The sequence below is a fragment of the Gasterosteus aculeatus genome, chromosome 8 (genome assembly GCF_964276395.1).
Source record: "Gasterosteus aculeatus chromosome 8, fGasAcu3.hap1.1, whole genome shotgun sequence".
NCBI classification, from domain to species: domain Eukaryota; kingdom Metazoa; phylum Chordata; class Actinopteri; order Perciformes; family Gasterosteidae; genus Gasterosteus; species Gasterosteus aculeatus.
In genome coordinates this window covers 11,174,546-11,188,464 of record NC_135695.1, presented here as the reverse complement: position 1 = coordinate 11,188,464, position 13,919 = coordinate 11,174,546, and the positions used below count along the sequence as shown (strand labels likewise).

Genomic DNA, 13,919 nt, shown 5'->3' with positions numbered 1-13,919 from the left:
GTGGAAGCTATTAGTTCTATTGGGATTCAAGTTATTTTGGGGTTCAATTATTTTTCCTGCTGATGTACACAATTGTTTGAGAGTGCCTGATGGATTGTGTGTGTGGTGGTTCGTGCTTGTGCCACTGCTGGTCTCCTGAGTGCTGCCAATGACCTGCAGAGGAAAAACATCCTTAGGACCTTTTGTAAGAGTTGAATAAGAGACACAACATGAACAAGCATGAGCTGAAGACAATGTTAAACTGATAATTAACTTAACTTAACTTTGCACCGATGTTATTCCTCAGCCCTTCACGTGCAGGATGAATTATGCTCAATCCTCTGTGCTCCTGCCGATGGAGCCCACACACACACCTACTGGGTGATCGGCTGAATGCGCTCCATGGTGGTCCAACGGCGTCTGATGATTTATGAATGGCTGCGTGTCAGGGAACAAGCAAAAACCTTATGGTGCCGTTACGTGACGTGAATGCCTCCCATTCATTTATATGTGGAACGGGGTGGGACACATTTGCCTCCAGTTGCAAATTGTCCGGATTCCTTTGCTTCGCACACAGTTAAATTTTATTGAACATTGACAAGCGCCATGGTGAGGCTTTCCAGTGCCAGACGGGTTTTTATAGTTTATCTTCTTTCAAACTAAACACTAACTATGTGCATATACTGTATATTTTCCCAAATGCTGCTGCTTATACACATGTACCTATGTTAGTGTTCTTTGTGGGGCAAAACGATATCATTTCTCACTACGATCCCTCTCCAAACTTGATCTGGACGTGTTCCTCCGCCTGGGTCGAGATGACACTGGTGGTCAGATTTTGGCTTGTCTGCACTCTTTGTGCTTTCTTTGTGTGCTTTGTTGTTGAGCTCTGCCCTCTCTGCTGGTGTTTCGAAAAATGTCCGACACAGCCAGCGAGCAGAAATTGGTTGGAAACAGTTTTTCATTTTATCACACACAGACACCAAGGCAGACAGATTACGCACAAAGATTGTATTTGTCTTAATGGGAAATTCCAGTTATTCAGTTCCAAGCATTTCGTGGTTTTCAAAAGGATTGACCTCTGTCCTCTAACACCCCACCCCTTCTCTTCACCTCTGAATGTCAGCAGATTAACATATTTTGGACATAGGTCAACAGAAAAATAATCATTGTTGGCGAATAGATGGTGCAACACATCTCCCAGTCTACGGGCAGGGAAAATGATCTCCAATAAAAAAGCAAAAGTCAATCTAATATTTGCATGATTTTACAGCTTCACCAGTGGCACATTGGATGAGCCAATATCATTCAGTTTTACGCCAAATCCTTGGAAAGAGATGACATGTCTTCCACAGTTTCACAGCTTTGGAATAGTTGTGGTTAAGAGGAATAATGTTTGATCTGTGTTTACCTCTGCGACTCAGTCTGTATCGTGTGGCAATCCTCTCATGTGCAAGTGAGTGTAAACCTCAGAGTGGTTCAGTCTGTTAGGCTGCGAGCTGGCAGGGATGTTAATAGGATAACTGTCGTCATGCTACAATATACTCAAACATCCCAGGGGCACGTTTGCTGCACACGCCGCTCTTTTTATGTTCGCTAGGATTTTCAAAAGAATAATTATTGCCGCGGTCACCTTCGTCCCGATGCACTTTGTTTGGCTTTTTTTCACCAGTTTGATTTTGATTTCTCCACATACCACCTGGAATCTTTCTGCTATCGTTCTTTGTGGTCTCTTTACTCCCTTGGATGTACTTCCCTTTCTATGAGCTTTTGTTATTTTGTTTATATTTGATATTTGATTGCGTTGAATTCATTCGAGTAGACAAATAGTTTTCGCACACACACACCCACAGATCACACAATCACCTCCATCACGCCCACTAATCAACGAATGTAGGGCTGCATTCATTTAGGAAGTATTTCAATAAATATTTGAGTGTCATGTTAGATTCTGTGTGTCAAGGTTTCAGAATAACTTTTCCTTACCAGTCATATCAGCTCTGATGAACACAAAGAGACATGCAAGATCCTCACATACACACGGGTCCTAAGAATGTTCTTCTCGCCCCTCTTAGTGTTTCATGGTGGAAGACAAACACTAAGGCAACATCGGGCCAGCTGAGGCTTCTTTCATGTACTTTATGGAAAGTGACAGGTGGGGCTCGGCGGGGCAGGGATGCTTATATAATATTTATCCATGTACTCGTTTAACAAATTCAGGCAGATAAGATAAAAAAATGTCTGGAAATTGATTGACCAATTCTATCGCCGGCTTTCTCTTATAACTACTACTGTTTGCTGAAATTAAGAAGTGGAGGAATCACAACCGTACAAGGATGTTTATGGAGCTACAAGCAGTGACCACAGCCTGTAAGCAGAAAAGCAAAATAAAGCAAGACAAAATGTATTGTAAAGATGCTAATGAAGATTTATTTATATTTAATCCCATTAATATTCTACACTGATCAGTAAAATGTGAAACACATACTCTTCAAAGTACACCTGAACCTAACAACAACTCTAAATTGTACTTAATTTACAATGATAAAGAGAAAAGGCACCAAACTCTCACATAAAACAAGCATTTCTAGCCATCAAAATTGAGTGGAACGTCTTCAGACGTTTACTATCAGAGCAGAGGACAATTTCAATGGATTATCAGATGCCCAAAGAATGCAGCATTCAGTCTCCATTTGGACAGATACCAACATCCTTGATCAAAGGACACAGCGACACGGCTGCTAGTTGGCTGCAGGGCCTATTGTAGATTTCTGTTGGTTCTTCCCGTACTGTGACTCTGCACTATATGCTTTCATTCAAGCTCTCAAGGGTGCAAAAATAGTTTAAGGTGGAATGAAAATCCCTCTCTCATTCAACCCGGTCCCTTTGAAAACGACAAACTGGTTTTCAAATCTCACTTGTGCTTTGTCATTGTGTTTTTTTTTCTACCTATCTGTACAGAATTTCAAAGTGTACAAGGGCCGTCATAGATATTTTCAGTATTTATTTTGGTGAGCAAGCGTCTTTGGTCGATTCTTTTTTTTTTTTTTCTGTATATCTTTATACTCATCTATATGCATCATCACCACCATGATATCTGTCAGGCAGACGGAGAGACTGCGAAAATAGTCCATTTTTAATTCTAAAAAGAGCTTCTTTCCCTATGGATTGCGCTGTCAGTCCTTCCACCACTAAGGCTGAAACATGTACGATATTTCTAGGCTAATTGCTTTACAATTTGTGCAGCAATCAGACGTCTTCTGTGTTGTCTCCTTGCAGCTTCTAGGCCCTGAATTCACTGATTTGCTTACGTGGAGTTCTGTTTCGCTTGCTTTTCCTCTTATTTCCTTTACCCCTGCTGGGAAGGAGTCTGTCACTCATGTTTTTGTCAGAAAAGCTTGTCTAGAGATTTTAATAGAGCCCCCAACTGATCGGCAATTGTTTAGTCGGATTGTGAACGAGTTTACTGAATGTGACGGTTTAACTTGAAGAAGTTCATTAAATTCCTCATTTACTGAGGAACCATGATAAAGAAAGACGTTTCAGGGGGGCCCTGTATTTAGCTACACATTTCGGTCTAAAGTTTAAACAATGGCCGGCCTTCACTGTGTTGAAGCTGGCTGCTACCAATCTCTTTAAAGAAACTCAGTATTTATTTCCACAGTTGTGTCCTTTAACTATTCCTCACAATTTACTCCATTTGAAGAGGAAAAATATGCCTGAGAATCCTCCCACCCCTTTCCAAGACTTCCTAACAAACAATAATTCACTCTCCACTGTGCATGGGACCAGAAAAACATCAATGGAAGTGGCAGGAGATGGTAACCGGCCTTGTCACACACACCTTTTGTCATCCGCTCTCTCTCTGCTTTGTGAGCGAGGCCTCAATTGCAGCTTTGGTAGTGACATCACCGTAGATGGAAAAGGTGGCCAAAAGACGATAGTGCTAGAAACAATACAACAACCAAAGCCAAGGGTACCTTGGATTATCCGATTCTTGTTTTTACTAGAAACGGTGGATTCATTGTTTCCCCCAACAACATTTTTATCTTTGACCTGCTTTGTCAATCCAGGTTCAAGTATTCGTTTTACATAGTTGCAGGTGAAAGTTTGATTAATTGTGCTATAAAATATTCAAGCGTTAAAGGAGCCAGGAGATGCTCCTAGGACGCATCATATTACTACGAGTGTTTTCTTCTCTATTTACCCGCTTGGTAAGTCGATTTTCAAAGGTTTCTTTGGCAAGAGAGAAAGCAGACGATGCTTCGATGGCTCAGAATCATCAGTGACTCACAACCAAATCAAATCAGTCGACAAAGCAGGCAAGCAAGGGCTCACATTTTCAACACTTGTAGCACTGCCATTCTGATGTTCCCTCTGGATTTGTCTCCCTCATCTTTTCTGTCTCTCTGCCTTCAGGGCATTGCCCCTTTTTGTTTTTCTCTCTCTACTTTCCATCACTCAGAGGAGCCCTTTGTGCGTATGGATGTATACCCGAGTGTGTGTGAATGGGTGTATGTATCAATTCTTTCTTTCTTTCTTTCCCCTCACATGCTGTGGCAATCCAATTGTTGGATTGCTTCCATGCAGACAGAATTATGGATGTGTAAAAGTGTGTGTGTGTAGGAGAGAGAGAGCGAGAGAGAGAGAGAGAGAGAGAGCTTTGATCTGCATGGGAATGAGGTCATTAGGTCTGTGGTTGCTGGCTTTTATGTTCGGTTTATGCACGCTTCAGTCTGTTAATCTGAATCAGTTGACCTTTGGTGCGGCGCGTGTACGTTCATTCGGGCTGCTTGGTTTTCATCTCAATTCCAATTTGCCATCCCTTTCTCGGCCTGCGTCTCTAAAGGTTGCAACATCATCAGCAACATTACCGCAAATCCTGGCTAAACAAAAAATAAATAATAAATCAGACAACCTGTTACTGTGCCTGCCTGTTTGTCGTCACAACCCCCAGCAGCCAATCCTCACCCGGGGAGGTGTGGCTTGCACCCGTTACGTGCGTGCTCTGAGCTCCTTGTGTATATTCTGAATGAAACGGCAAGTGAAGCGTTTGCCTGCGTGCCGCGCTGTGCTCTGCTCCGCTTTCCGCTCTCACTTCGCTGGTTAAGGGAAATCTGACTTGAGGCTCGTCATAGTGGCAGTGGCTCCGTGCCACACCGGGAGTGCCTTTAGGAGAAGTGGGGGTTATTCGCAGAGGGGGGAGGTGAGTCAAGCAGTTCATGATGGAGGGGACAGCGAGGCAGGAGGAGGCAGAGAGCAGTTTCAGTCCTTCTGAATCTTTCATGAGGGAAATCCTCCAACGTCAAGCTGCCCGGATGGACTGAGAGCAAGAGTTTATACTGAGGTGTGCATATCGAGGGAACCAGCAGTGACAGAGGGACACGGAGAGAAGTGATAGAGCACTTTATAGATAGTAAAACCGGGCGGGAGGGAAATGGGAGTGTTGAGAAGAGGAATTGTTCTGTCCTTGAAGGAGCTATATGTGACTCTGCTGTTGGTAAAGCTCTGCTAGGACCAGAAGACCAACACCTGGCGCATCAGCCAAAGGAAAGCCGCGGGAGAACGAGGAGAGTGACAGAAAGAACAGAAGCAAGACAAACAACAAAAGGCGAATGCCTGAGCTGGCCTTTTCCTGTGTGAATGTTTCGGTGTGAGGAAGCCTCGATCTTTCTGCTGCAGCATTTCAACTCGGCACAAACATCTGGAAGACGAGGAGGTGAGCTGCTGTGCACGACCAGCCGATGTCACTGAATTTGGACAAAAAAGGCTCCGAGGACAGAAATACAAAGTGCAGGGATGTCCTCCAATGACCTAAACGTTGATATGGACTCCTGTATCCGGACGTTCAAGGAGCACATGCACCTGGAGCTGGAGCCGCCCAAAATCCCAGGTGTGGGGGGAGGAAAGAGGGGCGCCACGTCCCCGAAACTGTCGCCAAGAAGCTCCCCGCGTCTTTTCCGCAAGCTGATGGTCAACAAGAGCATCCGACAGAGGCGACGCTTCACTGTAGCTCACACCTGGTAAGGCCCGGGATGGGGAGGGGAAGCAGGGAAAACACAAAGGAAGGGCGTCGGAGACACAAAGGAAAGAGGAGATAAGACAGAGGATTAGCTGAAGGCGAGAAGGGCATGGATGAGGAAACTGAAGAGATAAAATGGGATTGAATTGCTGAGGCAGATGAGATGACCAGTAACATTTGGGTGGCGCTGGGGAAAAGGAGGAAATGGGATGTGAGCCAATGGATGGGCATGTGAGGGGAGAGCTCGGGGGGGTTAACCAGACAGTCTCTAAAGGAGAGAAAGAGGAGGTGCTCTGATAAGATACATCACAGAAGGTGAGAAAGTACAGGTACAGAAAATTAAGTGCGTGGTTGAAAAATGAGGGTGCTTGATCCCTCATGAAAAGAAAATTGTTTTCTGAAGAGTTGAAGAGAGGCCGAACATGCTGTCTTGTGATTTGTCATTGGGTTAGATGATTACATAATGGAATGAAATCACATTCACCAGACTTCCCGGTCCTCCATTTTGATGAAGTGGATCCCTGCCCTGTACCTGGGTGAGATGTGTGTGTGTGTGTGTGTGTGTGTGTGTGTGTGTGTGTGCGTGAGGATCAGTCCTCGCTTTGGGTGGCTGCATCGATGTGGAAGGAGTGTTACTGTAGGTGCATGATGCTACCTGGTGGTCCTTAACCTTTTATGGTTCACACAACAAGGCAGTGGAACACCACAAGAGATCAACAAAGTGACAAATGCATTGCATCATCACACAACAATCTGGTTCCTTTCACATTTTGCCTGTGTTTTTGACATTTGTTGTCTTTTTTTTTGCCCAATTCCTAGAAGCAGCCCGGCCGCTGTGGGTCTGTTTTAACAGGATTGCAGCATCCTGATGACGTATTCACGTATTTCTTTCAGTCGAACCTCACAGTATTTCTATAATTTTGCAGCCCATCCCCCACCCTCTCCCCGAGTCTACCTTCATAATTTTCGGGCATTTAGGAATTAGAGTTGATGGGATGGGAGGGCTTGCTATGTTATGCAACGTATGGATTAGAGGCTGTAAGGAAAATAGCTGCTGGGATTTGACTACAAAGGCTCAAGGTGACTTTTGTCCCTCATAAAAACAGCAGTCACAGTTTCTTTAGATCAGGCAGCACATGTCATGAGGTCGGTGAAGGTTAAAATCCTAATTTACAAATATCTTAAAGGCTCACTGTGTGTACAAATGTGTGGTAACATAACAAAGCTTGGAACACAGTCGTAATATTAATCTGCTTTTGCATGTCACCTTTTGTTGAATATTTGACGGAAAGAAAATATTATTTGTGCTTCCCTCTGTGTGTATGCGTGCATGTTCTCTGATCCTAAGTAAATGTAATGGAGGTTTATTCTCTCTCCTGTCTGCCTTCTCCTCGCTTCACAGCGGCAGTCAGAACAGGGGCTCGTATCTGTTTATTGCTTCTCTCTTTCATTGTATAGCCTATTTCTGAGCCGACGGGGAGACTTGTGGGGTTGGGTAGGTGAGAGGGGGGGGGGGGGGGGGGGGGGGTGTAAGGCAAATGGCTTCATTTAGCAGTGTCATTTGCCTTGTTTGACAACAGTACACTCGATCCAGGGTCACGACAACACCCATCATAACCATTAACTGCCGGTCAAACCGATTAAAAACTGAATCATGAAAAGCAGCCCCTGAGCGAGATGCTGAGGATCTGCTCGCTCACTGTAAGGCTTCGAGAGTGACGTGTAAAAAGCTAAAAATGGAAATGGGGTAAGGAAAGCAGACGCAGCAAGAAAGGGCTCAAAGGGAAAAATCAATGAGGACAGAGGAGATAACACTAGGGGATAAGGACACTTGCCATCTAGTACCTGGTGATTTAAACGTAGTTTTGTATTAGGGTCACAGTAAGTAAGTATGGAATAGACAATTAATCAAAGCACTACACTGTATAAAATGACATGTAATAAAATGTGCACTGCCTTAAAATGTCATTGAAAAAGAAAATAAAAATAATGAGCTGTCCTGGGAATCCTTGAGGGTATAAGACACGCTGTCTTTCTGGCCTGTCTCCTCACCTTTGGCAGACGTAAAGAAAGTTATGAAAAACCTACATTATGAAGGACTGATATGTGTCGTCGAGGCCTTTCCACTGTTGGATAAACAACAATTATGTAATCCTGTTTATATGTATTATCCAACATTTACCACTGCATACATTAACAGTGATTAACATTATCATTTTTATTATTAAATAGAGATAAAGAAACACATCTGAACAACTAAAGTGTTTAATAAAAGTGTGACGTTAGTCTTGCTGTACACATGGAGCTCTTTGAGTTTAACTTATAATTTTAGGAGAGGAATATTTTGTGCTTTTTTATCCCATTTTATATTGCAGATACATTACTTAATAGCAGTTGTGTTTAAAGGCAGTACAGTTAATACTTTCATCATATCAGTGTATTAAATGCATTCTTTAAATGCACAGAGAATCACTCACTATTGGATTAGAACACTTCTTGATGACTTCTTGTATTTAACTCACCACAAGCAAGTCGTTTCTATGGCTCGACCTCATCAACCTGTAGCGCTGCCACGTATTGAGACGGATCTGTTTGTATGTCGTTTAAATGTATTTTTTGGAGAAAATGAGAAGAGAAGATGGACAGTATTTAGAAAAAAATCTACAACTAAAGAAAAGTCAGACGAAGGTTTGAAAGTGAACAATGCTTTGTTTTTTATGCACTGTTATCACCCCTTAGATTTATCTTATAAATCCAACCTTTAGGTCCCATCGCCCAGATTGGAAACCACTGGTTTAGAGGTGATTCTAAGTCAGAAACCTGTATCTGTCTCGTCTCGGCTCAAATAAAGAGTTTACGAGCTGATTTGGAGATGGAGTTTAATCACAGCAATAGAGAGAAATTTCAAAGGTGCATTATCGGATTAATTATCTGCCCTCAAATATTCTCACTTCACAAGGGCGACACACATGCTAACAATCATAGACACGCACCTTTATCTAGCTGGACACACTTGCACACCACCTTTCTCTATTCGTCCATTGTTGTCGCTACTTCCTTATTTTAGGGCCTGGATATTGATTTGATGTAGCACCGCCTGGAGTCTGAAATGTGATGCTAATCTTGAATCAGCGGCGCGTTTTCCAAACTCTTGTATAAATTCCCCCCTGCTAGCTTTGATCTGCTGTGTCCAGTGGCTGATGAACTCCTGACCTACTGGCACTCAGACAATGATCCGTCTGTTTGAGCTTAACGTATCTCTTTAGTCGTCTGTTTTTTTGTCTCTTTTATGTTCTAGTTGTCTGTGTGTGTTTCTTTCACTATTTCTTTCTACTTCCGTCTCTCGGTGACTTCCGCATTGTCAGTCTTTTTTTCTGTTTTTTTTTTCCATGTACTTCTTTGTTTCTTTTGTATTAATCTATTTCCCTTTCCCTTTCTTTCTTCCCCTTGGTCTTTCTTCTCTTTTGCTCTCCAAAACACCACATGATGTTAAATCTTTGATGGCTGGCTAAGGCGTCTGACCTCTTTGTTTTCCACAGGCACAATAAGCACATTGAGGGAGAGGGAGAGATTAGAGGGGAGGGAAAAACTGCCATGGGAATAAGAAGATGGGAGAGGCAGGCCAAATATGAAACTAAACAGGAAATGTGTGTAATAGAATTGTGATAAAAATGAAATGCATGTTTATTTATTGCATGTAGCTAAACCATAGACAATTACACCTAATACATGTGAAACATTTCAGGCAGTTATTTCTATCTCCAGCTACAATGGAAACGAGTATGCAATTAAATCATGTCCTCCTGTGTGTTGACGTCCCTCAGATGTAAGAGATACAAGAGACGACTGCAGGGACAGATAAGACGGGAGGGAAGGAGCTGCACATGTTGTGTATATATAGAAAGAGGGAGTCAGAAAAAACAATTAAATTTTCCACAGAGAAAACACAACAAACAAACAGAGGCCGCTCTTCACAGAGAGTTATTTATTTTAACTTAAATGTCAACTTAAATATCCATCCCACCACACCATCCTGTCTGGTACTCTGGCTGCTATTGATTTGTTTCTTTCTCTATTCTCCTCCGTGACGTTCCCCCAAATCATCTTCGTATGGACGTCAGGGAAGGCTTGACGTGATTATTGTTTCTGCTGCACCCAGTGTCTTTTGTCCAACTACTCACTGATGGGAAGACAAAAGAGAGTAAATGGTTAAAACATCTCTGCAATTGATATGTCTGCAGTCTGTAAAAATTCGAAGGGTACTCTCATCTCTTTCTACGCTACCACGTTGTGTTTTTTTGCAATTGAAATGTCCTTCATGTCCTGGGAGTGTTGGCCACTGTGTCTCGCATTGACTCGTAATTGTTTCCTGTTGTTCCTATCGGTTTTGAACAGCTAAAGGCACTGTGTGAAACAACGAAGCAGCCTTCTTTAATTAACAAATACAGGCCCCGTTTAATCTACAGATACCAGCTAATGGGATTCTGTTCCCAAGAGACGGAAATGAATGCTCCTCAAGGAAGATTTTGACTCCTCCTGTGGACAAAGCGGTAGTATTTTCAAAGATCTCTGCAGGGTCCCCGCAGGGTCAGACTTCTGGCACGGTCTATGAGCTGTGCAGAGCAACATGAAGAAAAAAAAGCAGGACCTCATTGGTCCTCTTGTGATCGTTACGTGTTGATTGTCTTACCTTCATTACTCTTGATTGTCTTAAAGTCACACCTTACAGAGTTTGACCTTGTATATATTAATTATTTTGTTGTATGAATAAAAAATCCACACAGATGCATACAGCACTGCAAACAACACGTTCTTTCCAAATTGACTTGTTCAATCAGCACTGCCTCGTCCCCTTGCATTTGTCCGGTCCACAAAGGTTCTAATTGGCTCTGTTGTTTTTCCGAACACAAAAAAGCCATTGACAAGAAAAACATCTTTGCTACTTGAGTCGCTGACGAATTTGGTCACATGGGCAGTGATTCAGACGTCAGCCTACCTCCCCTTCTTCCTCCTCCCCCTCCTCCTCCTCCCTGTCCTCTCACTCTGCATGACTCGCTTCGCCATCCTCCATCTCGCCCTCCAATCTCCATGTACCAAACCAGTCGAGCAGAAAGTTATCTATCACTGATGGGTGGAGGAGTATGATGACTGATGCTTGTGTGCGTGTGTGCTCTCCTCTGTACTCCTTAGCATGTCTGTATATGGTTATCTCGGCCAGGATTGGGATGCAGGGGATGAAAACTTGTGGGAACTCATAGGACACTTCGTGTCATGGCCTTTGGGGGAACAGGAGACTTGGCTTTTTCAATTTTCTGATTGATCTCATGTCTACCTTATTAAATTGTCTGTAGGAATACATCTTCATCCACTATCAAGAAATGCAACCTAAGGGACTCGTGAATTTGACTTGGAGCCTCTCGGACACTTGATTAGCTCAAGCGTTTTTTAAGTTGGCGTTCATGCATTTGTACAGGGCTGATGGGAAAGTAAGCGCTTGCTCCCCTGGGACGTCTCAGTGGTTGCTTTAAGCTACTGTAAAGAACATACTGTGCCGTACTCACACTGCTGTCGGGTTAAATTTAGCTGATGAGGTGTATTTCTTTCCACTTGCCACTTCTTCACATTGCCCTTTTGGCCAAAGCAGCCATGTAATACTGTTTACATTACAGTGACCAGAACAAGTCAGGATGGAGACCAACAATTCTGTATTACTCCATTTGTACACTTATAAAGCCAAAGAAGAAATAGGATGTTAGAAAATTGAACTGTTAAATTAAAATGTCAAATTTCACAAGAGAAAGACTAACATCTTCTTAAGTAAATTTTATTTTTTCATTATTATTAAAAAGGGTTGCCTCTCTTGTTACATTTGAAGTCATGGGATTATTGAATTCCCTAAATATGACTTAATTAATAAAATCGTTTTTTTACTATGAAAACAACACAGACATTTTTTTACTGGTGAGAGTTTTCTGAGGGATTAGCAGTATTGTAGCAACCCTTTAGGGAGTCATTTCATTCATTGTTCATAAAACCACAATCATTCTTGCAGTTTTAAGTAAGTAGTAATAAAAACAACTGTACTGTTGACGTATAAAAGCTGGAATATCTGGAATGAATGAATAGGACTTGAATCAGCCTGGTCAGTTTCTTTAATGCTTTAATCAAATGTTTTTGTGTAACTGGATGTGGTGGTCTATGGTCTCGAATGCAGCACTTATGTCCAGTACAGATACCAGTACAGAGACCACTACAGAGACCAGTCCTGCCTGATGAAATTAAAAGATCATTTGTAATTTTCACCTGTGCTCAAATAAACTTTCATGCAGAAAGTCACACCACAGATTAACGACTTCTACCTCAAGGATTTTAGTTCGGTCTACAGCCAACAACACGTGGCTTTTAGCATTACAATTCAGGAAACATGACAAACTGAATGTGTCTTTATTATCCGTTATAATGCTCGTCCCCTTTGCTCCAACCCACACGCCTCTCTTCAAGCTCAAACCGATGCTTCTGCATTCAAAAACATTTGCTGGTGCTGTGAATTCTACCTCTATTTTTTGCCTCACTTTAATGGCACTAATTTAAGCTCTAATCAGTTAAAACTTCAGACTGGAGTGGTGGATGGGGCTACGTGGGGAAAATGCATCTATTCCTCATGCTTCTTTGGGCAGCAAAACTGTGAATGTGTCACTAACACATTGCTGTCATTGACACAGTGTCCTAATTAGTGACATGCACATAGTTCTTTGCTTGTAATACCTTCGTCCTTCCAGGAGGTACTACAGCTGTGTCATTATCCCATGACTGTGTGTGTGTTTGTGCCGTGTGTGTGTGTTAGGTATATATAAACTCTTTTCAGCCCATTCAGAATGTCACAGTAGTTTGTTAAGCTCAAAAGCACCATTTGTAAGCTGCAGGAAGCAACAATACACTCCCTCTCTGCCTCTTTTCTCTGTGGCTGCATCCTTTTTTCTGCTGGCTACAATGTGCAGCGATGCAGAAGTGGGCTGGAGCTGCTTTGTGCTTTATCTTATCAAATGAGCGCGGCCCAGCTGCATCTGGAAACTGTAGTTATTCTCGCTGAAGGTATCTTGTAGTTTTTTTGGCTGAATTACCACATAAAGAACTATTTATTTCAAATAAAATATTTTTTTCACTTGCATATAACCTAATACGTACTACATTTAGCTAGTATATCAAATGTTGTTTTTTAATATTTTGTGATATTTGACCCCTACAGACACTTAGCTAGAAGTAATGCCGTCTCATACTAAACTTGCAATCAATCCTACTCATTGGATGTTAGAATGTTCTTTCTGAAGGGGTTTCACAGAGTGGTTGGTTTTAACTTTTTGGAGGCTGTTGCTTGTTGTGCTGGTGAATTGTATTGTGTTATACAAAGATATGTATCTATAGCAAATTGTAAATTGGCTTATTTGAGGAAATTGCACTTTCTTGTTTCTTGTTCTCCTGAGTTTGTACCCTATGGTTGAATGCACTTATTGTACGTCGCTTTGGATAAAAGCGTCCGCTAAATGACATGTAATGTAATGTAATATGTTTATTATTGATTTATTCCTAATTCACACGGAAATCTTAAAGGTTTGATCCCCAAATGACGACTTTCTAAACTGTCCATATTTTAATCTCACTTGAGAACATGAGAACACTTAGTCGTAATGCTAAAAAAATCAAAATAATACCAAAAAATAATATCCTGATTTGATTCATTGCAAAGTTAACGCCAACATGATGGAAACATTTCCACAAAGTTCACCAAACTGTCTGTTGTCTGTCCAGCTGCAAGATGCCCAGTCTGAATAACAATCATTGTCACATTTTTGTTGTGATTGTGTTCCGCCTCTTTTTAATCCATGTTGTAAATATTATTGTCATCACTGCTTATTCCGTC

At 42.0% G+C, this 13,919-nt stretch overlaps 1 protein-coding gene across 3 annotated transcripts in view; it reads left to right on the top strand.

The window, feature by feature from the left end:
• The window catches only part of pde4ba (phosphodiesterase 4B, cAMP-specific a), a 104,501-nt gene that overhangs the window by 20,304 nt on the left and 70,278 nt on the right, over positions 1-13,919 (top strand). The window contains exon 1 of one of the 3 annotated variants that reach the window (XM_078108164.1): positions 5,671-6,002. The exons of the other annotated variants lie outside the window; for them this stretch is intronic. Within the exon in view, the coding sequence (XP_077964290.1) occupies positions 5,779-6,002 (224 nt within the window). The 5' untranslated portion in view covers positions 5,671-5,778. Of the gene's footprint in view, positions 1-5,670; positions 6,003-13,919 lie in introns of those variants that run through there. 3 annotated transcript variants of the gene reach the window in all.